We start from the raw sequence: 25,210 nt of genomic DNA on the forward strand, positions 1-25,210 counted from the left end.
TAAACCCTTCAGCCTCTGCTGCCGCTCCGTGCCTCAGTTTCCGCACCCTGACACAGCCTCTGCTAGGAGTGAGGGAGCAGATACCACGCTGAGAAATAGAATGGAAGAGGATGGATCCTTCCCTGCCTGTGCTGGGCTCCAGAGCGGCTCCATAATTTGGGATCCATCCCTGAGACGGGACCGGCAGCACAGGAGCTCCAGGGGCCGCGGTGGAGCTGGCCCTGCCGGATCCCCCTGGGGAGATGGGAGGGGGCTGCGAAGCCCCCTCTGTTTTTAAGGGTGAGGATGGAGGGGGGCAGCCCAGGGGTGAGCCCCGGGCTGTGAACGGTCCAAGGAGCCGAGCCCGTGCCAAGGGACAGGATCCTGGTACCGTGCCATGGCCACCCCTCGAAGGTGCCACGTGCACCTCACAGCCCTGCGCAGGATCCGGCCCCGAGCCGCCTTCAGGGCTGGCTGCGCTCCAGCACGGCCTCCTCCCCGGCACGCTCGGGAAGGATGACAAAGAAAAGCCTCCTTGTGACACAAGGGACATAAAACTTTCCTAAGAGCAACAGAGGGAGCCGGGGCAGAAAGGAGCCTTCAGAGGAGAACAAGATGCCGATTCAGCCGCCAGCCCTGTCCCTCCGGCCCCCGTGCCCTGGCCGGGACCTGGCCTGCCCACCAGCTGGTGTCACCGCCTGGGACACTGCCATCGCCCGCATCGCCGAGGCCTGGGGCTGCGTCCTTCCCCGGGGAGGTCTCGCTGCTCTCTGGAGGGGCAATGGTGGGGATGGCTGGCTCCGTGGCCCAGGCGGGGGGCAGGCGGGTGTTCTGGGCAAGCAGGGGTGGAGAGGGGCCCGAGCAGCCCCAGCTCTGCCTGCCCCGGCTCTTTCCCCACGATGCTGGGGGCTCTGGGAGCTGCTGGGAGGCAATGTGTGGGCTGGGGAGGGAGGATGAGGACGGAAAACACCTGTTGTCAGAGCAGAGATGCCCAGCCCTGCAGCCACAGCACTAATCTCTGCTTTCGCCCCCCCTCGGCAATCCCATTACCCATTTAACCCACTTTAATAAAACCTTGCTCGGAAGAAAGTTTAGCTCTCAGCTGAACTGCAGCAGCCTCTGCCACCAAAAGCCCCGTACATGGCAGTGAAACCGAGCTCTGCCCAGGCTGGGCTTTGCCTGGCACAAATACCGGCCTTCCAGTACATAAAGGGGGGCTATGAGAAAGATGGGGACAGGCTTTTTAACAAGTCCTGTAGCGACAGGACAAGGTGTAATGGTTTTAAACCAAAAGAGGGGAGATTCAGACTGGATATAAGGAAGAAATTTCTCACACTGAGGTGGTGGAGCGCTGGCCCAGGCTGCCCAGAGAGGCGGTGGATGCCCCACCCCTGGAACCATTCCAGGCCAGGTTGGCCGGGGCTCTGAGCAACCTGATCCAGTTGGAGATGTCCCTGCTCCTGGCAGGGGGGCTGGACTGGGTGGGCTTTGAAGGTCCCTCCCCACCCAACCCACTCTGTGATTGGATGATTCCATAAATCCTGCTGCGGGGACAAGGATGGAGGCACCGGGGCTAGGACAGACCCCAGGGTCTGTGCAAGGAGCCCCGATACCGAAGGCCTCACGTTTGGTTTCCCCACTGCCCCTCCCTGTCCCGCCACCCCGTCCCCATCTTTCCCTGGGGCTGTCACTGCCGGGGGGTGGGGCATGCCCTCAGCCGGGGGCCCCCGCGGCGGGGCGGGGGGTCGGGGCAGAACTGTCCCCTCCGCCGGGCTGGGGGGCACATCAGGGCTGCACGGCGCCGGCCCGGGACGGAGGAGCTGGTCCTGACCGGGGGGCAGCCGGTAGGACCGGGGGGCAGCGCGGGGAGCGGGTGCAGCCCCGGCCCCGCCGCGCTGGGCTCGTTCAGGAGGCGCCGGTGCTGGACAGCTCCGCCCCGCGGCCCCGCCCCCGCGCGGCCCCGCCCCCGAACCGGTGTCACACCCCCCCCCCGGCATTTGTCACCTCCCTCCGGGCCCGGGTCACCCCCCACCTCGGTCGTGTCACCTCCCCCTCGAGCCAGTGTCACCCCCCTCGGCCCATGTCATCCCCCCCCCGGCCGTGTCACACCCCCCCCGGCCGTGTCACACCCCCTCCGCCAGTGTCACCCCCCTGTCCCGTGTCACCCCCTCACCCGCGGCCAGTGTCACCCTCCCGCCTGGCACCGCCCCCCCAGCCGGTACCATCCCCCCTGGCCCATGTCACCCCTCCGCCCCGGCCGGTGCCCCCCACCCCTGCCCCTGCCCCACTGTCCCCGTTGGGCCACCACCAGCCCAGCTGGCCCGGGGTCACATAGCCCCCCCCCGCCCTGCGGCTGCCTGTCCCGGGCCGGTGCCATCTGTCCGGGGCCGGTGCCATCTGTCCCCCCAGCCGTGCTGCCTGGCATCCCCAGCATCCCCAGCACCCTTGGGGACCAAGGTGGGGCTGCCCCGCCATGGGGTGATGCCCCCCTGAACCTCCTCCAGATGCCCCTGCGACAAAGATCGGCCCAGGAGGAGGCGGTTGGGTTGCGCTTGGGGGTCTCCCGCTCTCCTCGGCCTCCCCACTCCCCCCGTGCCGCCCAGAGAGAAGAGCCACGAAGCCACTGGGGCCATCGGCAGCCCCACAGCCAGCTCCTCCTGGCCTACGAGCAACCAGGCACCGCCTTGGCATCCAACACCGTGGCCAAAACCCAACATCTCTTCTTGCACCTCCTGAGGCCTTCAAAACATCCCCCAAACCTCTCCAAAACCTTGCCAAACCCCGGTGCTGCCGTGGGGCCAAGGATCCCCCAGCGCGGTGGCCCGGCCAGATCAAGCCCTCGGCCAGGAGCCGTCCTGCAGCCCAGGCGCAGGGGCCTGGACGGGTGACACTCGGATAAACTTCTGCCCTGGCCAAAACTCCCCGAAGCCGATTGCGTCATTTATTTAGCCCCACTCTCCTGCCGCGTCACGGACCCGGCCCTTTCTTTGCTCCCGAGATTTTTGAGCCAGAGCAGATGTCGCAGCGTCTGTGTTCGCCTCCGCCGGGCGGAAACGACCCCCCCACCCCCACCAGACCTCAACCCTTGAAACCTGGAAGCCCCCAACGCCTTTTGGCTTTGCTGAGCGGGGCGGCGGGGAGAGGCAGCTGCGCGGCGGGGCTGCGAAACGCATTAACTCAGCAGATGCTGTCGCCTTCGCACGCGTGCGCTGTGGTCAGCGGGGAGCTGGGCTTGTCTTCCCCCGTCCCGGCACGGGCGCTGCGCCCCCAGCATCCCCAGCACTTGCTGGTGAGACCCCCGCTGCCCGTCTGCTCCTTCCACCACTCAGCTCTCCAAGATCACAGTGGGCAGAGCGGGGTCTTCAGGCTACTCAAAAAAGTCATTTTTTTCCCCTCAAAGCAGGTTAAGGATTTAAAAAACCGCGGCTCCAAGCTAGGGCATATTTAGACACCAAACAGTGATGAACGATGCAAGGGAAAGTCAAATCACGGCTCCAGTTCCCAACAGAACCCCCCAGCTCCCTCCAGCACGGACCATTCCCACCACAAGCGAAACTTCCCCATCTGGTCTTACCTGGCCAGGCGGGATGAGCTCAGCCCGATAATCCCGTGTGTAATAAATGAATAAATCCACCGCCCTTGCAGCCAGGACTCTTCCTGGCAGTGTTGGCCCCAAGAGCCCCGGCAGCACCCCAAGGGACACCCTTGGGACAACTGGGTGTTTGCAATGGAAAGCAAAAGCCGCAGGGAGCCCTTAATGGGATGAGTGGATTTTCCAGTGAGCTGTAAATCCACAGTGGCCGCTGGCAAACACCTCCCTGCTTGGCTCTTGGGGGGCTGCAGCGGCCCCCGCTCGCAGTGCGAGCAGGCAGGCAAGCCCACCCACCGCTGCCAGACTCGGGGGACACGCGGCCCAGAGGGAGCCACGTCCCTGTGGTCCATCAGTGCGACCCTAAGCGTGTCCCTGATGTCGATGTCCCCAAAGACCCAGGGACCGGCACTTACGCACGTGGCTGGAAGGGGAGGGCAGGGGTTGGCAATGCCCCCCCAACCCTGGTGCTCTCCCAGAGCAGGGGGCAGCTCTGGTCCCACCACCCTCTTACCCGTGAAATTAAACCTCCCACCTCACAGGGACGCTGCTAATGGAGTCACCGGGGGTCCGCCACACCCGGAGAATGCCTGGCTTTCCTGGAGGGGAGCCCGAGCATCACTCAGGCATCCCTTGAGCATTCCTTGAGTATCCCTCCAGCATCCTTGAGCATCTCTTGAGTATTTCTTGAGCATCCCTTGAGCATCCCTCCAGCATCCCGCCCGCAGCGAGCAGCCTGCTCAAGGATGGCAGCACTCCTGCCTTCCCCCTCGCCCACCCTGTGGTGCTTATCCCCTGGGATGGACACCCCGATGGGGAGCAGAGACCCCGGGGGCCAGCAGTGAAGGAGGGCGCGGGGCCCAGTGGGGGGAGGAGAGGGGGAAGGGGTGGAGGAGAAGCCGTGATTTATCGCCTGGCTCTGAGCACGGGGAGTTTCCGCTGCCGGAGGTGACGCCGCCCGGCCACATCCGCACAGGCCCCGCGGCCGTGACCAGTGGGAGCCGAGGATGAGGATGGCGGGACGAGCACAAACCCAGCTCCTCCAGCTCCCACCTCCGCTCCTCTGTGGAAGAGGAGGAACCCAGGGAATCCGGACAAATACTGGGAGGTGTTGCCTTGAGTGCTGGCTCCCACCCCAAACCCACTCCCTGCAGCACGGCCGAGCCCTTCGGAGCCCAATTCCCACGTCCTGGCAGTGAGAGGACGCCAGGCCATTGGTCCCACTGTCCTGGCCCTGGCAACGGGAGGCTTGTCCCCCCTGTCCCCTCCCCACGCGATGCCTTGGGGCACCCCAACCACTGATGCCTGCAGGGCAGCACCCAGGCTCCCTGTTTCACCCCCTCCGTGGCCAAATCCTGCGCTGGCGCACAGGAAGGCAGCTCCCGCTGCAGGGGCGTGAGTCCAGCCCCGAATGCGGGGGCTGTGGTGCAAATCACAGGGGGCCAAAGCACCGGTGGGTGCCGGAGGAGGGGTCACCGTGCTTGCGGTGGAACCCAGCGCTGAGACGGGGTGAGCCGGGGCCGTGGGGGACAGCGATGACGCTGCAGGTGGTTCGGGGGACGCACGAGGATGGGGCGTTGACCAGGCAAGCTCGGAGCAGCGTGAGGGGACCAAGTCCCACAACCAGCAACAGCTTCACCCCAGCTCCTGCGCCCCGCATCCCCACCAACCCCCTGGGAGAGAGCAAAGCTCCAAACCCTCCAGTGCTGCTCAGCCGGGACCTTTCCCCGCCCCAGTTAACAAAACCAGTTATTGTCACTTCCTGTGTCCGCAGCAGTGGGTGCCGAGTGCCGGGGGCTCCCCTAGCCCCTCTGCCCCCGAGCATCCCCTAATCCAGGCGGTGATTCTGGCAGCAGTGCCCCATGTCCATAACGCCGCCCAGACCCCAGAGCATGGCCAGGCAAAGCTCGTTAGAGGTCGCTTGCTAACGAGCAGGGCTCAGGCTGCGCTGGCAAACGCACTGGGGAAGCCATCGGAGCCTGCCGGGACGGGTTGGTGGCCAATCTGTCACTGGGGAGAGTTCAAAGAGGACCCGTGGGTGCTGGCAATTCGCGACCTGCCTGCAGCCCGTGCCTCAGTTTCCCCACGTGCTGCCATCAGCCTCCTCACTGCCTGCGGCCACTGACTGTCCCGGTGAGTACCAGCTCCCTGGGGTGTGTTTTTGGGCGCTGGCACTCCTCTGGGCTTGGTTCGAGCTTGGGGACCGACCCTGCCCGTTGGGGACAGACTGGTGACATGAGCTGAGGTTTCCCTGGGGACACACAGGGCAGCAGGCAGAGCCGGCGTGGTCCCAGCTGCCCTGTCCCTGGGGACCCGTCCCTGCCACTGCCTGGTTTAAAGGGTGCAAAGGGCTGCAGGAGGACAGCACGGGGTGTCCCCGACTGCCACCCGGGGTGACAGGGGGCTGCCACCCATTTGCCAGCAAAGTGAGGTGGGGAGCATCACCACAGCCATGGGAATGGGTGCTGAGGAGCCCCCAGCCTGCGCTGGTGTCCCCATCCCAGGCCAGTGTCCCCATCCCAGGCCGGTGTCCCTGTCCCAGGTTAATGTCCCCATCCCAGGCCGGTGTCCCCATCCCTGGCCCTGGACAGGGGTCCGGCCAGCCCCAGGCTCAGTGGCTGCACCCCCAGCGCAGGGGGAGTCACCTGCCCCCCCCACCCGACTGCCCATGGCCCAGGCCCCACGTCCCCCCCTGGGCCCGGGGCCCCGCTCCCGTCCGCAGCCGGAAACACCTTTTTCCTGTCCACGGGGCTGCGGCGTGGAGGGGGTGGCAGGAAAAAGCCCTGTGTCTCGGCGGGTTATTTATAACCTGCTGCCGGTGAGGCCGGCCGGATCGCCCCGCGGCGTCCCCACTTGCACCCTGAGCCCTGCTCCGGCCCCTGCCAGCCCCCTCCCAGACCCCATCCCCATCCCTGGTCCCATCCCCATCCCTATCGCTGTCTTTACCCCCGTTCCCATCTTCATCCCATTCCCATCTCTACCCCCATCCCCATCCCATCCCAGTCCTCGCAGCCATCCCATCCCCCTCCCTGACCCCGTCCCCCTCCTCGCACCTCAGGACCCAGCCTGGACACCCCCTTAGCAGAAGGAGGAGACCCAAATCCTGCCTCGAGGACACCGTTCCCCTCCCAGAAAACACCGGAGCTCACCCAGCCCCACGCTCCCTATCCCACCCCATCTACCCCTGCTCGTACGCACCCCGGCCCCTCGGAAGCCGGTTCCCTGTGCCAGGGATCCAGCCCATGCCCGCACCCCAGGAGCCTTTCGCCCGATCCAGTCCCTGGAAGGAGGAGAACCCACAGGAAAACTCAGGGGGAAACCGAGGCGCGGGGCTGGCAGGGTGCGGGCTGCGAGCCGATCGACGCCAGGGCCGCGGGGACGTGCGCGGGCAGAGCGGGCAGAGCGGGCAGCCCTTGCCCACCCGTGGAGACCGCGGGCAGCCCCGCACCCCCGCGGCACGGGCAGTTACTCAGTGCCTGCGAAATGACTCAGCCAGGATCCGGCCCGGCCAGCCGGGATTTCCTGACTCAGCTTCCCTGGCTGCAAAACTCGGGGTGGGGGGGTGGCGGGGGGGTCCAACCCTACGGACACCAAAACATCGTGCTGGGGGGTGCAGGGTGCCTGTGATCCCCCCCACCCTGGGAGCAGCATCTCCGGCACTGGGGACGACGACGCGAGCAACGACGGCAAAACCCCAGAGAGCGCAGGCAGCACCCCAACAACCCCGGGCAAACCCGACACGCGCCGGCCCGCTTCGGCCGGCAGCCCCGGCACACCCAGCCTCGCTGGCTTTCCTCCCAGTTGGTTTTTTCCCCAGTGAAAGCCAAGAAAACAGCAGCCCCGGCACACGCACGCTGCGGGGGGCTTCACCGGTTCCCTCCGCGAGGGGTGGTGGCACGTTGGTGTCCCATGACACGGCCCAGGCCGAAGGCACCTTTGTGTTTTTCCCCCCGTGCGGTGTCATCTCAATTTGGCTGCATGGGGCCTGGGGATGCTCCGGCGCCCCAGGGATGCTCGGCCACCCCGGCCACCCCGAACGGGGTGGCCGGGGTGGCCGAGCATCCCTGGGGCGCCGGAGCATCCCCGGGGTGGCCGAGCACGCAAGCGGGCGAAGACATCCAGCCCCTTCGCTATCGGTGAAAACAGTATTTTTTTAAAAAAAGCCAAAGTCCCCGCTGTCCTACTCACTGTCCCCATGGGACACGGGGCACCTGGAACCGCAGGGCCTTGGGAGCACCCATGGGTGCCTGCAGACCCCACAGCACCTTCCCGTGCCCGAAATGAGGGCTGAGGTCACGAGACGCTGGCAACCGACCTGCTGTGCCCGCGGAGGGGAGGCGTGGGGCGGCACGACACGCGTTTTGTCTCTCTGGAGAAGTGGCACCCATTTCGGCAGGCCCCCTGCCTCAGTTTCCCCTGGTCCCAAGCAGCACCGCGGTGCCTTCCCACCATGGCCGGGGCCAGGAGGTGTCTGGGGGACATTGGGGGACGTTGGGGGACACTGAGACACGGGGACCTGTCACCCTGGCAATGCTGCTCCTGGGGTCACCCACAGCCAAAACAGGGTCCCGGTGGAGAGGTGGGGGCACTGCGGGAGCACAGAGGAGGGGACACGGGGGGGCTGCCCCGAGTGCCAGGCAGTGTCAGCCCCCACAGCCGCTGCCTGTCACCCCCGGGCCCACCGGCATGTTCCCCGTGTCACAGCCAGTCCCTGTCGGGGTGTCCCCCGCGTCACCGCTGGTCCCCACAGCACCACCCCGTCACCTCGGTCCCCACCGCGGTGCCTCCCATCATCTGCCGTTCCCACCAGGGTGTCCCTGCCGGTCCCCGTCGGGGTGTCCCCCGTCCCCCCCGGGATCTCCCCCTCACCCCCGCCCCGCACTCACCGCCGGCTGCGCCCCGTCCCGTCCCGTCCCGTCCCGTCCCGCCGCCGGTCGCGGTCTGGCAGCGCGGAGCGGGGACTCCGCGGCGGGGGGAGGAGCGGCACAGGCCCCTGCCCGCCCCGCCCCGCCCCGCCCCGCCCGGCCCGGCCCCCGCCGCCAAGACGCGGAGCCTGGAGTCGGCGGCGGAGCCCGAGCCGGGGAAACCCCCTGGGCCCCCCGGATCCCCCCCGGATCCCCCATGGACCGCCCCCTCCCCGGATCCCCACACCCGTGTCCCCTCCCCATGGCTCCCGACATGCACCCCACCATGGACACCCCCCCGAATTCCCCCGCACGGATCCCCCAAGGACCCCCTGACCCACGGATCCCCCTCGGCTTCCTCCCCCAGATTCCCCCCATGGATTCCCCATGAACCCCCCCACAGATCCCCCCAGATCCCGCCCCAGCCTCCGACCCATGGATCCCCTCCGAGATCCTCCCCCCTCAGGTCCTCCCCAATGGATCCCCCCCAGAGATCCCCCCGGAGATCCCCCAACGGATCCCCGCACCCCGGGATCCCCCGCCCCGGCGCCGCCCCCCGCCCTGCTCCGCCTTCCGGCCCCGCCCCTTTCCCCTCGCGGCCCCGCCCCTAGCCGGTCCTGGCCCCGCCCCCTACCGTCTCGCCCCGCCCCGTCCCGGCAGCGGCGATGGCGGCGCGGGGAGCGGACGCGGCCTCCGCCAGCAGCGCGGGGCCCTGGGCGCTGCAGCACCTGCACCTGGAGCTGCGCGTGGCCTTCGCGCCGGCGGGCGCGGGGCGGCTGCACGGGACGGCGCGGCTCGAGCTGCGCTGCGCGCGCGACGGGGCGGGCCCGCCGGTGCTGGACGCGCACCCCAGCCTGGCCGTGCGCCGCGCCGCGCTGCTCGCCCCCCCCGGGGCGCCCCCCGGGACCCCCCCCCGGCAGCCGCTGCCCGTCCAGAGCCGCCCGTTCGCCAGCTACGGCAGCGCCCTGCACATCGCCCTGCCCCGGCCCCCGCGCCACGGGGAGCTGCTCGTCCTGGAGATCGACTACGAGGCGGGCGGGGGGCCCGGGGTGAGCGGGGCGAGGGGGGGGCGAGAGGGGACGGGAGGAGGAGGAGGAGGGTGAGGGGGGACGGAGGGGAGGAGCGACGAAGGGGGGGGACGGGGGGGCGAGGGGGGACAAGGTGACGAGGGGGAGAGGGACAGGGGGAGCGGGGCAGGGGACGGGAGGAGGGGGGGCGAGAGGGGACGGAGAGGGACAGGGGGAGCCGAGAGAGGATGAGGAGGGGGACGGGAGGGGGCGAGAGGGCACAGAAGAGGAACGAGGGGGACGGAGAGGGGACAGGGGGGAGAGCAGGCCGAGACCCCCCCCAGCAGGGGAAAAGCCCCAGTCCCACCAGCAGTGAGCACCCAGAGCAGGGAGCTGGGGACACCCCTCATGAGGGGGTCTCTCCCCTCACCCGGGGGTCTCCCCTCCCCCCAGGTGTGCTGGCTGGCCCCCGAGCAGACGGCGGGGAAGCAGAAGCCCTACATGTACACGCAAGGCCAGGCCGTCCTCAACCGGTCCTTCTTCCCCGGCTTCGACACCCCCTCGGTCAAATGCACCTATTCGGCCACCGTGAAGGTAAGGGGCGTCCCCGGGGCGCAGACCCCGCTGTCCTCCGCGCGGGAGCAAAACCCGCTGCGAGTTCGCCGAGTTTGGTGGTGGGGAAGCTGCCGGCTCCCTCGCAGGGTGCGCCGCGAAGTTGGGGCGTCGCATCGGTGACGCCGCCCGGGCCGCTGGCGTGTTGGAGGCGACGCTTGTTGCCCTCACTCCAAATCCTCCACCGCAGGCCCCCGGCAGAGAACGCACTGGGAAATAATTCATTTGTGCTCCTGTTTTTTTCTTCTATTCATCTCTGTGTCAATACGAGCAGAGCCCACGGTCCTCTCGCTCCTCCCCGGCCGCGCGTGCCGGGCCCCGCTCTGCGCAACAGCTCGCGAGCGGGTGCCTGTGCCCCCCGTCCTGCTGAAAGCTCTTCTCTCCCAGTGGGAGGCGGCCGGTGCTCGGTGCCAAAATACCAGCTCACGGTTGGGATCAGGTTGGGATCAAGCCTCTCTGCTCTCCTCGTGCCGCTGCGTTTGTAGTTCCCCTTGTTATCACAGAAAACTCCATTTTTGGCCCGTAGCAGCCCGTGGGCAGCGGGATGCCTGCTCTTGGCCTGCGTAGCAGTGGGAGGGCGGCTGGGATGAGCTGAATTCGGGGGGGGACGCTGGAGGAGGGGGCAGCACTGGGGCTGGTGGGCTTCCAGGGTGGAAGGAGCAGCCGCTGGTCCCCAGGTTCAGTACAAAAATGGGACTAAATAATCCAAATTCCTTCCTCGTGTGCAGGTGGGCGCGTGGTGGCGCCGGCACTGGGCCGCCCCGGCCTGCTGCGGGCGAGGGAAGCCGCTTATCGCTGTGACACCAAGCCAAGGCTGATGGCGTGCGGCGGCACCAGCTGGTGATGCCAGAATTTATTTATTTTGCCTGTTGCTCTGATTTCCGCCCTTAAAGCGGCCGGCTGTTGTAGAGTCCCGGCATGATGCTCTGTACCACGAAAACAGTATTCCCTACAGCACCACGCGGACTCGCCCCGCGTTCGGAAGATGAGAGACTGGCTCAGTCTCCCAGGGCTCAGCCCAGGCCGGTGGATGGGCCACGGGTTCTACTTTGGCTTGAGAATGGGAAAAACGAGTTGTTGCGTAAGAAACGGGAGGAGAGCCGGCGCCCGAAGGATCTGCATCCTTTGCCCTTTCAGCACCTGCAGCTCCAGCGTTTCTTTATCGCGCTGGCGCCTTGCCGGGCAGCTCGGGCTGTCCCGGTGCGCACCCAGCCGGTGCTTGAGCCCAGGCGCCGGGCGATGCTGCGGCAGGGGTGCAGCTGTGATCCCGTTACTGCTCTGCTCTGCGCCCCAAAACCTGCGGTGCCCACAGACCCAGCCCCCTTCAGCCTGCTGGGCTGCCAGACGTCGCGGCGTGCCCGGCTGGGTTAGCCGACATCCCGCTCTGTGCGTCACGGATCCATGTTTTATCTACGTGTCCAGGTCCCCGAGGGTTTCACGGCTGTGATGAGCGCCACGAGCTGGGAGAAGCAGGAGGATAACACCTTCGTCTTCAAGATGTCCCAGCCGATCCCCTCCTACCTGATCGCTCTGGCTGTGGGGGACATTGTGTCTGCTGATGTTGGCCCAAGGTAGGTGGCTCTGGAGGAGACCTGGGCGTTAGGCCCTGGCTGCGGGAGCCGCATGGTGAAGGGCCCGTGTCGTGCTGTCCCGTGGCGGCTGCCCCCTGCCTCTCCCTGCCCCGCTGGGCTCTGGCGAGCCGGCAGGTGCCGAGATGCCGACAGTAGGCATGACCCCGTCGATCCCCATCTGTGCTGCGGCACCGGACCGCAGGCTCCGTGGAGTGAGGGTGCTTCTTCCTCTTGAGAGTGAGGGGGAGCCTCGGTGCTGGGTCCCCTCGCCTTCCGGGGCGTCCTCAGCTCAGCTCACGTCACCCCGGCGCAGCGGGGCCCCACTCAGGGAGGATCCCGGGTCTCTTCTCAAGGCCGGTGGTTTGTTCCGGTTCCTGGCCGCACAGGAGCCCTGTAAAATCCCTTTGACATTCAGATGAGGAAAGAAATTACTGCCGTTTGCCCTGTCGCTCTCAGAGCTTCCTTTGTCAGCAGGCTTCTCTTTTGCCGAGGAGTAAGCACGTGGGGATTTTGTCTGATGAAGCAATAGGGTAAAAGTCCGCTAATGGTTGAAAGTTGCTCTTCTGCACTTGGCCAGGAGCCGCGTCTGGGCCGAGCCCTGCCTCATCGAGGCTGCGAAGAAGGAGTACGATGGGGTGATTGAGGAGTTCCTGGCCGTTGGAGAGAAGCTCTTTGGACCTTATGTCTGGGGCAGGTATGGCCTCCTGTTCCCGAAGGGCTTTGCTCCCAGGGAGGATGTGGGTCTGACCCCATGTGTCTGCTCCTCCCCGGCAGATACGACATCCTGTTCATGCCGCCCTCCTTCCCCTTCGGCGGGATGGAGAATCCCTGCCTCACCTTTGTGACGCCCTGCCTGCTGGCCGGGGACCGCTCGCTGGCGGACGTCATCATCCACGAGATCTCCCACAGCTGGTTCGGCAACCTGGTCACCAACGCCTCGTGGGGCGAGTTTTGGCTGAACGAGGGCTTCACCATGTACGCCCAGCGGCGCATTTCCACCGAGGTCTACGGTGCGTGGCCTCGCCCGCCGCAGGGCGCCGAGTCCCCGCGCGCGGCCGTGCTGTCGCAGGCAGGACCTGTGCGGGTCCAGGGTCCGAGGCCTGCGTGCGGGGCTGGAGCCTGCGCCGCATCTCAGAAGAGGCGAAGAGCAGCAGCCTACAACGCTGCGGGGGTTTCGTGTTCGGAACAGAGCCGCCTTCGCTCCCAGAGACGGAGGGAGCCCCCGCAGCCCCGTGCTGGGGACGTGGGCGCTGCCAGCTCGCCCTTCCTCTTGCTCCCAGTGAGGGGCTGAAAGCAGCCACTCAGGCGCTCCTGGCACCATTTGCTGCATCCAGATAAATTTTAATGTCTCTGAAATCCTCCAGCTAACCGAGGGCCGGGTTGCTGTGCCTCTCTGTAGCTCTGCCATCCCTTGTTCATTGGTTTTCTCCTCTCTCACCTCATCAGCTAACACTGTTTCCCTCCCGTAGCAGCACCCGTTGCTCTCCGAGCGCGCAGGGGTTTGCGTTGGCGGCTCCGAACGTTTCTTGCTCGTCTCTGCGCAGGTTTGGCCTACACCTGCCTGGAGGCTGCGACGGGAAGGGCCCTCCTGCGCCAGCACATGGACAACACCGGGGAGGACCATCCACTCAACAAGCTGCGGGTGGTCATCGAGCCAGGTCCGTGGGGCTCCCCGTCCTCCCGCAGCCGGCTGAGGGGAGCGGGGGCGAGCGAGGTGCGGTGTTGGCGGGGGGAAGCCCTGCTGCTGGGGTGCTTCAGGGCGATGGCAGCGAGACCTGAGTGACGCGATGGCTGCAGGAGGGCTGTGCCAGGCTTGCACCCAGCGCAGAAAGCAGAAACCTCAGCGCACAAAAGGGCTGTTTTGTTTTACAAACGGGCAGATGATTCCCGAGGGTTTTCCTGAGGGTTTTCCCCTTTTCTAGGTGTCAATCCGGACGACACGTACAACGAAACGCCCTATGAGAAGGGGTACTGCTTCGTGAGCTACTTGGCCCATCTCGTGGGGGACCAGAGCAAGTTCGATGCCTTCCTCCAGGTCGGTGTGGGGAGGAACCAGCTGGAAATACCAGAACCCCGTGCTGGGAGGCCAGAGCCCAGCGGGACCCCGGGAAGGACGGGCTGGACAGGGTGGCTGGGGAGAGGAAGAGGAGGTGGGAAACGGCGGTGTTCATGGGGGAATGAAGGCAGAGCCTGGCCTCGCGCTGGCGGAGGGTGGTGGCAGTGCTCAGAGGTGTCTGGGGGATGCAGGGGGCTGGGTAGCCCCTGGGCGGGGAACGGGGGCTGGTGTGGGCCCAGCGACGCAAAGCCCCCATGAGATGGAGCGCAGGGAGGGCTGGGCAGCGCTGCCGGGGGTGAGCGCTTGTGGCATCACGCCCCGGCCGTCCCCACAGGCCTACGTGAACCGGTTCAAGTTCCAGAGCATCACAGCGGATGACGCCCTTGGTTTCTTCCTGGAGTACTTCCCGGAGCTGAAGGAGAAAGGCGTGGACTCCATCCCAGGTCAGCACGGGGCCGTCCTGGCCAGGGGACTGGGGTGCAAACCACGTGGAGCCGTCCCACTTCCCCTGCAGACCCTGCGATGTCAGTTTGTGGGTTTTACTGGAGACGCTGCTGCTGTCGCCGGCCTCGGCTCTGGTGGCAGAGGCGCGGCATTGGCCGGCCTGGGATCAGGCACCGGCCTGGGCTTGGGCACGCGCCTGCTCAGCCCGATTTCTTCCATCCAGTCCATGCTCTGCGCTCAGGTGGTGTTTTGTGGGGTTTCCTCATGGAGAGCTGAGCCCAGCCAGTCTCTGGCAGCAGGATATGGGTGTTTGCTGGTGGAGCCACTGGCGAGCGCTGGGATCAGGCTCAGCCGGTGCCCCGGGCTCAGCTCAGCCTTGCTGCAGGGGCCAGGCTTGGCAGGAGCTTTCCGTGCCAGAGATGGCTCATCTCGCTGGCGGCGGTGGGGCAGTCATCGCACAAGCGTACGCTGAGCCCAGGGTGGCTTAACGGCCTCATCCCGTTTTCCCTGCTTGTCGCCCTCCCTGGGCAGATTGGGTGCTGCTGGGGACGCCCTTGGAGAAGGCAGCGGGATGTCCGGGCAGCAGCGCCTGGCGCAGGGTTCAGAAAACCCGTCCCAGCTCACCCTCCTTTCCTTGCCGCAGGCTTGGAGTTCGACCGCTGGCTGAACACGCCGGGCTGGCCCCCCTACCTGCCCGACCTCTCGCCGGGGGAGCAGCTGATGAAGCCGGCGGACGAGCTGGCAGCGCTCTGGGCAGCCGACGGCCTGAACATGGAGGCGATCGAAGCCGTGGACATCACGGCCTGGAGGACGTACCAGCTGGTCTACTTCCTGGATCAGGTCCTACAGAAATCCCCTCTGCCGAAAGGTGAGGGCCAGGTCCCCTCCCGGGGCTTGGGGGCCCGGGGGTGACGTGCTCCAGTCCCGCGGGTTGGCTGGGGACACGAGGACACATCAGCGGGACGCGTGGGTGCGTGGCCATGAGCCCATCCCCGCTGGGTCCAGCAGGGCAGCTCCTGGTGTCTGGGCAGCCTTGGTTGGTGCGAGGGGGGGCGCAGAGCCAGGGGCAGTGTGTCCCTGGATGTAGGGGACACATGCAGTGACGGGGGGACCCCTGCTGTCCCCTCCTGCCCAGAGCCAGCGAGTGCCTGGGATGCTGCCGGAGCTGGGGGTGCCGGGAGGCTCAGGGGGTGCAGGGCTGGCCCGAGGCTGCGAGGATCCCGGAGGATTTGTGGCACAGCCGGGGTGGGCTCACAGGGTCCCCTCGGAGCAGGGGCTGGGGGCTGCAGGCAGAGCCCCCGCAGGGGCGGTGACAATCCCCCTCTCGCAGGCAACGTGGAGAGGCTGAGCGAGATGTACCCGAAGATCTCCAAGGCCCAGAACGCTGAGCTGCGACTCCGTTGGTGCCAGATTGTCCTCAAGAACAACCTCGAGGCGGAGTACAGCAAGGTCAAGGACTTCCTCCACAGCCAGGTCCGTCCCTGGGCAGCGGTGCCCGGCAGCGCGCTGTCAGGGGAGGGACGGGCACAGGGCTCAGGACCTTCTGTGCCGGAGGGCCAGGGCTTGGCTCTTGCTCTCGATAGACCCACAGGATGGGTTGGGTTGGAAGGGACCTTCAAAGCCCATCCAGTCCACTTCCCCCGCCATAGGCAGGGACATCTCCAACCAGATCAGGTTGCTCAGAGCCCCGTCCAACCTGGCCTGGAATGTTTCCAGGGATGGGGCATCCACCGCCTCTCTGGGCAGCCTGGGACAGTGCTCCACCACCCTCAGCGTACAACACTTCTTCCTTATGTCTTATCAGCCCCCTTTGGGCACTGGGAGGCCGCTCTCAGGTCTCCCCGGAGCCTAATCTCCAGGCTGAACAGCCCCAGCTCTCTCAGCCTGGCCTCACAGCAGAGCTGCTCCAGCCCTCTGACTGTTTCCATGTCCCTCCTCTGGCCCAACAGGTCCCTGTCTGTCTTGCACTAGGGGTTCCAGAGCTTCTCATGGACCCACTCCATCTCCAAGGTCAAGGTCTTCTCCCCTCTCGGGGTGCCGCAGTGCCAAGGGCTGCCCACGGCAGCATTTTCCATCCCTGTGCTCTCTCCCTGGCCCAGAGCAGGGTGATGCTGGAGACATTGTGCCTGGGGTGGGGGGATGTGGGGCTCCTGGGGCTTCAGCTGGAGCTGGGGAGGAGGTTGGGGTGTAACCCCAGCTCTGTCTCTGCAGGGGAAGCAGAAGTACACCCTGCCCCTCTACCGTGCCATGTGGGGCGGGTCGGAGTCAGCCCGGGCTCTGGCCATGGAGACCTTCTCCGCTACAGCCCCCCAGCTCCACATCAACGTCCAGAACTACGTCAAGAAGATCCTGGGCTTGGAAGTGGCACAGGACTAGTGCGGCCTGGACTCCGCTCCCTCTGGCAGGACCTCGGAGTTCTTTCCCTGACACATGTGTCCTTATTAAAATTTGGAATTTTTCCTCTTTTTGTGCTTTTCCTGTTCCCAGTGACCCATGGGCAGCCTTAGCGTGACTCCTTGCTCCTCCTGCCCAGGAACGGGGCTGCTGCCCTGGGAGGGGACCCTGCCAGCCCTGGTGTCTTGGCTTTGCAGGGCAAGGTTTTGGTAGCCGTGGAGGCCCACGGAGGAGCAGAGATCCCCCTGCAGCCCGGGGAGGCCCACGGAGGAGCAGAGATCCCCCTGCAGCCCGGGGAGGACCCCACGGATCCCTCACCCTCCGTATCTCAACCTACAAGCTTTTCATGAAATCTTCTCTCCCCATCCCCCTGGAGAGGGGGCAGTGAGTGAGTGGCTGCGTGGTGGTCAGCTGCTAATTGGGCCTAAACGATCCCGAGTCTGGGATGTGCAGGTCACTCCAGGAGCCTGGTGGCTTCTCCTGGTGTCGGCACAGGAGCGATGGTCCTCGCTTTTAGCCTTTTCTGGACTGGAGCAGCTGAAGGAGGCCATGACCCTGCTCCACACCAGTCCTTGCTGGGCTCCTGCCAAGCTGTCACAGGTCCTGTATGGCAGAGAGGTGGTGGATGCCCCACCCCTGGAACCATTCCAGGCCAGGTTGGCCGGGGCTCTGAGCAACTTGATGTGGTTGGAGATGTCCCTGCTCCTTGCAGGGGGGTTGGACTGGGTGGGCTTTAATGGTCCCTTCCCACCCAAACCACTCTGTGATGCTGGGCTGAGCCCCACCCAAGAGCTGCCAGCAAACCGGCAGCACTGCATGGGCTTCCCTGCCCACCCTCAGCTCCAGGCAGGAGGAGGTGAAGGCGCCCGGCCTTGCTGCAGGGCCCCAGGAGAACCCAGGCCTGGTGGGAGCAGCTGTTGGGGGCTGAGCCCAGCTCGGAAACGCGGACCTCACACACGGGGAGTGACTACAGCAGAGCTCTGACCAGCAGCATAACGCATGCGCTGCCATGGGCTTACTGGGACCTGCTCTTTGCTGGGACAAATCCCAGAGTGTGGACAGCGACGCCAGCAAACCGTGACTCGAAGGCTTTACAGCGCCAGCGTGGCCTACATACGGCAGAGACTGCAGGAATGAGACAAGGCTGAACAGCCGTGCTGTTACTTATTCCTTGTCGAAGGCAGGAATATGAGCACACTCCCCAAAATTCCAGCTCAAAACTCTCCCGAGGCTGCGCTAACACCGGGAACCCTGGGAACCTGCTGGCCATACAGGCCCCCAAGGCCACCAGCCCGAACGGCTGCTACCACAAACACCCCATTGCACAAACAAACCCCACTGCACGTCCCGGCCCCGCTGCCAGCCCTGCGGCAGCAGCTCCTCCAACACCAGCTGCTCCTGACGGATCTCCCTCTTGAGATCCCTTCGGAAACCCATGGGTGCCCGTGGGGCCGCCCCTTCTGGGCCGTCCATCCGCCTGATCCTACGGGAAGGTTATCCCGGTCCCCCCTGACAGCCCTGGCACTTCCTCTGCCTCCTTCTCCTGAGACCCAGCCCAGCCCCGCGGGGCCACAGCGCGGGGGGACCGACCGCAGCCCCCGCTGCGCTCCCCGCTCTGCCCGGAAGGCAGGTCCCCAGCTCCTCTCTTGGTGGAGTGCCCTGCGCACCAGCACCCAGAGACAAATCACGATGACGACGGAGCAGCGCTGTTGACCACAACTTCTCAGACACGCACGCAATGGAACTCTGACCGAGCACTATGGTCACCAGAGCGGTGACTGAGCCAAAACCACCACCAAAGCAAAGGTACCTGCAGTGCTCCGGCTCAGAGCGTGCAGAGACTCCGCATTTCCTCGCTGCTGGGCTCAGGAATAAGCTCCAAACGTCAAACAGTTTGAGAAAATGGAGTCAAAGGGGCTGGTTGTGCCACGGCCGAAATCAGCTCGTTCTTCCTCGCTGAAGGAACAAGGCTGCGGTGTTTGGGAAATGGGTGTCCTCTAGTGGATTGAGCGCTGCGGAAAATAACTTGTATTCTTACCAGTTGTGGGATTTAACCTTTCTCCACTTGCAATCTTCTGGCTTCCCAGGCAACACGCAGGCTGTCAGTTCAGTTAACGTGACCTCCAAACTTCATTCCTGTGAGGCATCTGGAAATAGTCCCTCTGGTTGAAAATGCGCCCTTGGCTCCCCGATGCATCTGCCACCTCCGGTCTGACTCACCTGAGCCAGCCATCAGCGGGGAGACGGGTCGAGCGGCCCCTACAGCACTTCCCCTGCGTTAAATGAAACGACACGTTCTCCACAGCGCAGAGACTGCAAGGCCCCGAGCGTTCCGCAGCAGGCACGTGCGTGTCACGCTACAGGATGCTGAAGAGGAGCTCGCATCTCGCACTGCGCCGGGAACACTTCACTGGCCTGAACTAAAAATTACGGCTGCAAGGGCTGGGCAGTCGCGCTTCCCAGGAGGGATCTCCCACCGCTCCAGCTCGAGCCAACTCTCGCCATCCCAAAAAGCCAAGCAGCACCACGTCAGCGCTGCCTCCTGCTTCACCTCTGCGAAGCGGCGCAGCTTAAGGCAGGGCAAGATTTTGACTCTCAGCTTCTGTGCCGCTCCCTGCCCGGGGCTGCCTCGGCGGCTGGTGGGCTGGGGAGCGGCTTGCCAGCAGATGTTTCACCAACACCAGCTCATCTCCTGTGTTCCCCAACCACGCTGCGTAATTCAACAGCCAGGGAGAGGCAAAGCTCCTCTCTCCTCTGCGGTGTGGAAGCATCCAGCACAGCCGGGAGCTGGGGAGCTGCAACCGGGAGGGAACAGCAGCTGCTTCTGAAGTGGCTGGGAAGGGCGCTCTGCCTTCCTTCACCTTCCTGCAAAGGCAACGACTAACGAAAATGCTTCAGCATAAAATTAGTAACAAGATGTAGCACACTTATTTTTAACAAAGTGACCTTCATCAAGCTCCGAGCTCTTTTTGCTTAATTTTTTTCCAAAATGAAAGCCAAGTCAATCATGAAATGCCGGGAGAAGATGTTAACTCTTTATTAATAAATTGATTTAGAAAGGCTTAGCGAGACAGGATTAATGGATTTGATGGTCAGAAAGGACCGCCGTAATCTTCTAGTCCGACCTGCAGCAGAGCACAGGTCTGGACCTCCTGCAGCCCACCAATCGAGGCAGTCGCAAAAGGGCTGATCTTTTAATCCACGCATGGGGAGTCTCTGAAAAGTCCCTACATTCTGGTCCGAGGGTCAGCCACCACGCTCTCTGCTTCCAGTTTTGTTATATCTGACTTCCACTTACAGCCTCTGGCTGTGCCAGCCGAAGTTCTTTAAATAGTATTCTTTAAATATTGTGTTTCAAAGTATTAATGACTCTCTTACTCATGACTGCTTTATTTTACAGAATAAAAGTAATAATGGGCTGGATTGTGAACTTAGTTACTCCCAAAGCCACTTGGAATAAATTCATTCCTGCCATGGTTTCAATTTTACGTCTGCGTAACAGAGACCAAACCCTTCCCCACAAAGGTACAAACCAAGCGAACCCAGGGGAGAGCGAGTCAGCTGCCCGTGCCGCCCTCGGCCGCCTGCTACCCTGTGAGACACTGAGCAGCTCAGTGTGGAATGGTAAAAAAGAGAGTCAGTGCTAGTTTTTTTTTTGAGGAACAACTGAAAAGTTCGATTACCAAAGCATGTCATATGTCTGAGCCCAGCTCTGCGCACTGCTTGTCTGATATGTGGTTAGCTAACGACTCTATGATGTCAAGAAGGAGCAGCTGACTTAGGGAGCGGAGATTTGGCAACTTGGAGACCTTCAAGGGAAAGAAAAACAGAACAGAAAAAAAAACAGAAAGAAATTAAAACCCTCCCCAAATCATATCACCGTTTTACCCCTACCAGCACACGTGACACAGGCGGGTCAGGCACGTACGGCGTGAAATGACAGCGGTGGAGCTGGGCTGCAGGGAACGGCCCGCGGGGGCTCCAGTCACGACTTCCTGCGCTTATAACCCAACTCCGGACTGTGGCATGGGATGGGAGCGGAGCAGGGCAGAAACGCTGACCCCAGCACGGCCTCTCTGAGAAAGCAGTGTAATTACTGTTTATATTGACAACTCCACTGCTAACGGATGCCAGCTAAGCGCTCTCTTAAACAGCAAAGTTGGGCACCAGCACTGCCCTGAGCTTTGAAGCCTGCGTCTTTCTACCGAGAACGTGACTTAGAGGACCTGATCTTGTCACTCCTGTGCGCCCCAGAGGAGGGGTCCTGCTTGGTGTCCGTGCTGGTTCTGCTGGCATGCCTCCCGCCGTCACTGCAGCACTAGCCAACAAAAACCTTCGCCGTGTCAGAGAAATGAGAATCTACAACAGACTTCATGCTCTTAGACTGTTCAGAAGCTCAACTGTTATCAAAAAGCTCTACATATTCCTTCCTTCTCCTCAGCCTCGTAGTAAGGAGGCAGTAATCCCTCTGCCTAGAGTTATTAACGCGCACGCCCAGCCCCGAAGGCAGACTCTGCCCAAAAGCCTGCCCGCTCACCCGACCTGTACTAACTGGTCTAACAACAGATTATCACCTCTCTGAGAACTCAGCTGTGATAAAGAATAAAGATGTCCCAAGCATCTTTTGAAAGCCAGGAAGGAAACGGCTGAGTATGCTTTCAGAAAGAGCTCAGGACACGTGCTTGAAGTAATATCCCCAAAACAAGGGTTGGCGAGGACTGGGAGGGAAAGACACCCCCCGACGCTGGTGGGACCCCTGCACCAAGGCACGCACTGCGGAGGAACAGATTAGAGTGTCAGTACAAACACTTCAGAACAGTTTTTATTAGGGCTTTTGCACAATACTGACACACAAGAGCCTAAAAACACATCGCCCAAACTAGCAGACCTCGGGGAACAGCTCTTCGGTTAACGCTCTTACTGTGGGGAAACGCCTCGACGGCCCGAATCGCGACCAGCGTTAATCAAGCTGGAGGAACAGGAGATCCCACCAGCCGCACGCCCGGCCTGCCCAAGCCTTGGTGAGCCACCGCGCTTTGCAGCTAGAACAAACCACCCTTCAGAGCCTGGGGCTGGCCGGGGCGCAGAACGGCCAGCATTCGTGCCCCGCCACACACAGCGTCGCCCAGCACCAGGCCAAAAATCACACACTGAAGCCTCTCAGGCCAAAGAAAAACATTGCCTGATTAAGATTTCTTCGTGCACATCTGCTTGACAGTCTTCCAGCCACATTTTGATGCAAACTGTTCTAACAGTCAGCAGTTTAAATATAAAACATTTCCACATATTCTGGTTAGCGGAGCACAACTGAGTAACGCCCTTCAGATCAAATCTTTCTCTGAAATGTCGCAATGTTCATTTCCCCCCAGTACGTTCTGGTGACAATCACACCAACCTGTTTGTCTTCCTGTGGCCTCCACTGGGAAGCTGAGACCGTGAGATTTCAGCTCTCAGGGAATGTAACACACTGACCCCAAGCCCCAGGAGATGTCCCAGCCACCAGGCTGTCCTGTAACCCGCGGTGGGACCGTTCTCCAGCCCCGGCTGGAGCTGGGCCACCCTGCAGCATTCATGAGCCCAGAAGAAAATACGCAAGATGAAGGCACGGGCTGTAACCCCGCGCTGGGGACTCTCCACCGCGAGTGCGATTCCTGGATGCTGGCTCCACTCTCCGAGCTTTTTATGCATCTTCAGTTATTTCTGAATGTAAAATGCCTTACGCTTGGACAACTTAAGCATTTAATAAAGAGCCTGAACACCTCCCTCTGTCTCATCTCTAGATACAAACTGGGCTGAGCGGTGCTTTCCTCCTCTGCGGGCAGCAGCAGGAGGATTGCGAGATTAAATATACAAATGAGAGCGAGCTACTTGAATGCTAACTAGGGAATTATTATTGGTAAGTGTGTAGCATCCAGAAATCCCAATTTTTATGATTTATCTACCAATTTCAGCAATGCTAATCAGCTGTGCAATGGACTGATGACATACTGGGAGACTCATGGAGGGATCGTATCTCATAGGAACAACTAAATGACAGCACCTTTACTCTCTGGAGTGAGGACAGGAATATCAGCGCATCAGGCTCTTGACCTTTCCTACCACTGATGGGAAAACACGGGAACTACAGAAAGCCCAGCCAGGACACGGTAATTTGCCTTCTGAGCACATGACAATGTCACATCTATGACAGAGAATGCTTCAAGAGAAATATGAACAGCACACTCGTAACTGCTAGCGAAAGAGAGATTTGTGCCCTCAATACATAACAAACTTCTCGTGCTATACGCATGAGAACCCAGGGATGGCATGGCACAAAATTAACAGCTGGAACAAGTGGAAATGGAAGTAATTCTGTGTAACTCCCTTTTTGAAGGACTTCACATTTCCAGACTAGGCTGTTCTAGTCTCTCATTTATTTTTGGCGTGGAAAGTATGCCTAGGAAACGCGTCAGTGAGTGTCAGTAACACGCAGCCAGCTCTCAGTGTCTCACATGAGAAAGAATGAAACGGATTCCTATATCAATGTGTCTTTAACCAACGCAGCGACAGAGGACAGCAGCTCTCAAAAGCCCCAGAAAAGATGCAACCAACCTTGGTGAACTGGTGAACGATGATGTGCAGGCAGTGCCTCTTCATGTCCAGGGCCTGGGTCTTGTCAGCTGCCTCTAAAATCTAGAGCAAAAGCACAACGTGATTTTCCCTCTGCGAATCTCAGATGCACATGGCACAAATGCTGTTCTGACTCAGAGGAAGTAATTCCTCCAAGCTAGGGAAACGTCTCCATTTTTTGTTACAAACCTGAATCTTCTCTGAACTATTAAAAAATAAGCCTTGGGTTTAAAATGTGTGGAGTCCTCAGGAGATAATCAGTAGGAAACTGCAGATTTGTTTCAGAGCCAGGTTCCCCGAAGTGCCCCAGAAAGACTGGCACGGGCAAGAGCCAAAAGCAGTTAACGCTGGAATTGATTCTGCTCGTGCTGCAGTGGGTTTGGTCTGCCTACCTAGTAGATGGCTTTCTACACGTTCTTATCACAGAATATTTTTTGTTAGCTTAAACTTCATTGCCAGATTCTGTCAGCATTACTGGTAAAACAAGACCAACGTCGCCTGCACATCACCGTTTGCCTTGGTACAAACGTCTACCGAAAAAGGGTTTGGAGCTGAGTGCAGAGCAAGTGGTACATCTTACAAAGCCCTTTAGAAACACTGGTCTGCACTGGGGGACGAGGAACTGGAGAGGAACACCCTGTTGGCCAGTTGAGCGGCATCTGCTGAACACTTCAGCACAGGAACTAGTGACACAAAAAGCAGATAAGGAAGCAAAGACGCTGAAGGCTGCGCACCTGCGTAAGTGTTAAGCATGCAGGGCGACTGTCACGAGCAGGGCTTGCACAGTCTCAGTCGATGTCACTTCGGGAGCGACTCAATGGACCTGGCACTGGGGGTACCCACTTGACCCTTTGGCTTTCCTGTGTCTAAGTCAAGAGACTAATTAAAGCCGCCTGGGGACAATTACCTGGAGTACGTTCTCCACTGTGACGTTCATTTCTAGATTCTGCTTACAATAGGCTTGCAGTCTGTTGTTGGAGAAGCCGTAATAGTAAGGTGCAGCAAAGAGGTAGCTGTTAATCTCATTAAGGAAAAAAAACTGTAAAGCGAAGGTAACAGCGCTGGCTGTAAACACAAATCGATGACGGAAGTTGAAACGCGGTGCCAGTTAGCGCAGTCCTGACAAATAATCCTCGCGGGTTGTGCCTGGCGAGCTAGAGCAAAAAGCAGGTGAGCTGCTGTCCATGCACTTTAGACAGATACTTCAATTACTTTAGGTTGAAGGATACAGGGAGTCTTCAGGAGGCATGTTTACTTCTCCGTAATAAATGTACCGAAGCATAGATTCAAATGCCTGCTTGCTGGGCACCATTTCGCCTATAGAAATATTCACTTGCCCATCTTCTGGCATAAAGGAACGGAACATGGCTTCAAAGTAGCTGGAAAAGGAAATAAAACTGAAGCAAGACATTCTGCAGACAGACGGCTTAACCCAGTATCGTTCAAGGGCTGCTACTGAGCACTGCAGCTTCCGAAGAAGTTAATTCAGGTGACAATCTGGGCAAAAACACGGTTAAATTGGTGTTTGATTTATGTCTGCCTGCCAGAGAACTCCAAATATAATCCTCCTAATTTCCATCAGCACTACCTGAAATTTGTCTGTTTCTTGAAAATTAGGACACATAGTGCTTTGATTTTTGTCTAATTTGCATAAAACCCAGCAGAGAGCTTAAAGCATTATGAATTTCCTTGGTATCTACAGGCTGCCAATCATGCAGGGTTGTTTTAAGAACTGTGAAATGCTTCTGGAGAAATACCACGGTAACTAATACTGAATATTATTACTGGGACTGGAAAATTGCGACAGTATTTGAAATAGAAATTTTATGGGAACACTAAATGTTTGGCAGAACGTAAAGGTGCAGGTACCCAGAACACACAAGCAAAGGACAAACCCACTTCACCCACATCCTGAGGAGGGAGAATAATACCCATCTTCAGAAGGGTGAACTACTTGCCTCTGCAGCAAAACACAGGAACAATCTGGTCTGTTATGCACCATTTTTTGTTCTGCTTATTCATACCCAGTCTTAAATATCAGCAAG

The 25,210-nt window shown here is 61.5% G+C and overlaps 3 protein-coding genes across 6 annotated transcripts in view; 1 reads left to right on the top strand and 2 right to left on the bottom strand.

The window, feature by feature from the left end:
* NAV1 (neuron navigator 1) overlaps nt 1–8,479 on the bottom strand; it is a 71,769-nt gene extending 63,290 nt beyond the window's left edge. For all 3 annotated transcript variants that reach the window (XM_086765494.1, XM_086765495.1, XM_086765493.1), the window contains exon 1: nt 8,455–8,479. The gene's annotated coding sequence lies outside the window, so the exon portion shown is untranslated. The remainder of the gene's footprint in view (nt 1–8,454) is intronic.
* Nucleotides 8,480–9,137: 658 nt separating this feature from the next.
* On the top strand, nt 9,138–16,621 carry RNPEP (arginyl aminopeptidase). The gene is made up of 11 exons (XM_086765533.1): nt 9,138–9,521; nt 9,933–10,073; nt 11,514–11,662; nt 12,240–12,356; nt 12,437–12,672; nt 13,207–13,320; nt 13,585–13,697; nt 14,053–14,161; nt 14,806–15,030; nt 15,493–15,635; nt 16,374–16,621. The coding sequence occupies exons 1-11, from the start codon at nt 9,138–9,140 to the stop codon at nt 16,536–16,538; spliced, it is 1,896 nt and encodes a 631-aa protein (XP_086621659.1). The 3' UTR covers nt 16,539–16,621.
* Nucleotides 16,622–19,569: 2,948 nt separating this feature from the next.
* LZTR1 (leucine zipper like post translational regulator 1) overlaps nt 19,570–25,210 on the bottom strand; it is a 39,134-nt gene continuing 33,493 nt past the window's right edge. For both annotated transcript variants that reach the window (XM_086765405.1, XM_086765406.1), the window contains 4 exons: nt 24,395–24,544; nt 24,073–24,178; nt 23,148–23,228; nt 19,570–20,365 (listed from right to left, as the gene is read on the bottom strand). In XM_086765405.1, the coding sequence (XP_086621531.1) occupies nt 20,249–20,365; nt 23,148–23,228; nt 24,073–24,178; nt 24,395–24,544 (454 nt within the window). In that variant the 3' untranslated portion in view covers nt 19,570–20,248. The remainder of the gene's footprint in view (nt 20,366–23,147; nt 23,229–24,072; nt 24,179–24,394; nt 24,545–25,210) is intronic.

This window comes from Chlamydotis macqueenii, chromosome 23 (genome assembly GCF_036417535.1).
Source record: "Chlamydotis macqueenii isolate bChlMac1 chromosome 23, bChlMac1.mat, whole genome shotgun sequence".
NCBI classification, from domain to species: domain Eukaryota; kingdom Metazoa; phylum Chordata; class Aves; order Otidiformes; family Otididae; genus Chlamydotis; species Chlamydotis macqueenii.

Excerpts from the sequence above, each read along its gene's own strand:
- RNPEP (XM_086765533.1), top strand. The coding sequence starts at position 9,138 with ATGGCGGCGCGGGGAGCGGACGCGGCCTCCGCCAGCAGCGCGGGGCCC. Across the intron at positions 10,074-11,513 it reads CCTATTCGGCCACCGTGAAG|GTCCCCGAGGGTTTCACGGC; the intron begins GTAAGGGGCGTC and ends CTACGTGTCCAG. Across the intron at positions 14,162-14,805 it reads AGGCGTGGACTCCATCCCAG|GCTTGGAGTTCGACCGCTGG; the intron begins GTCAGCACGGGG and ends TCCTTGCCGCAG.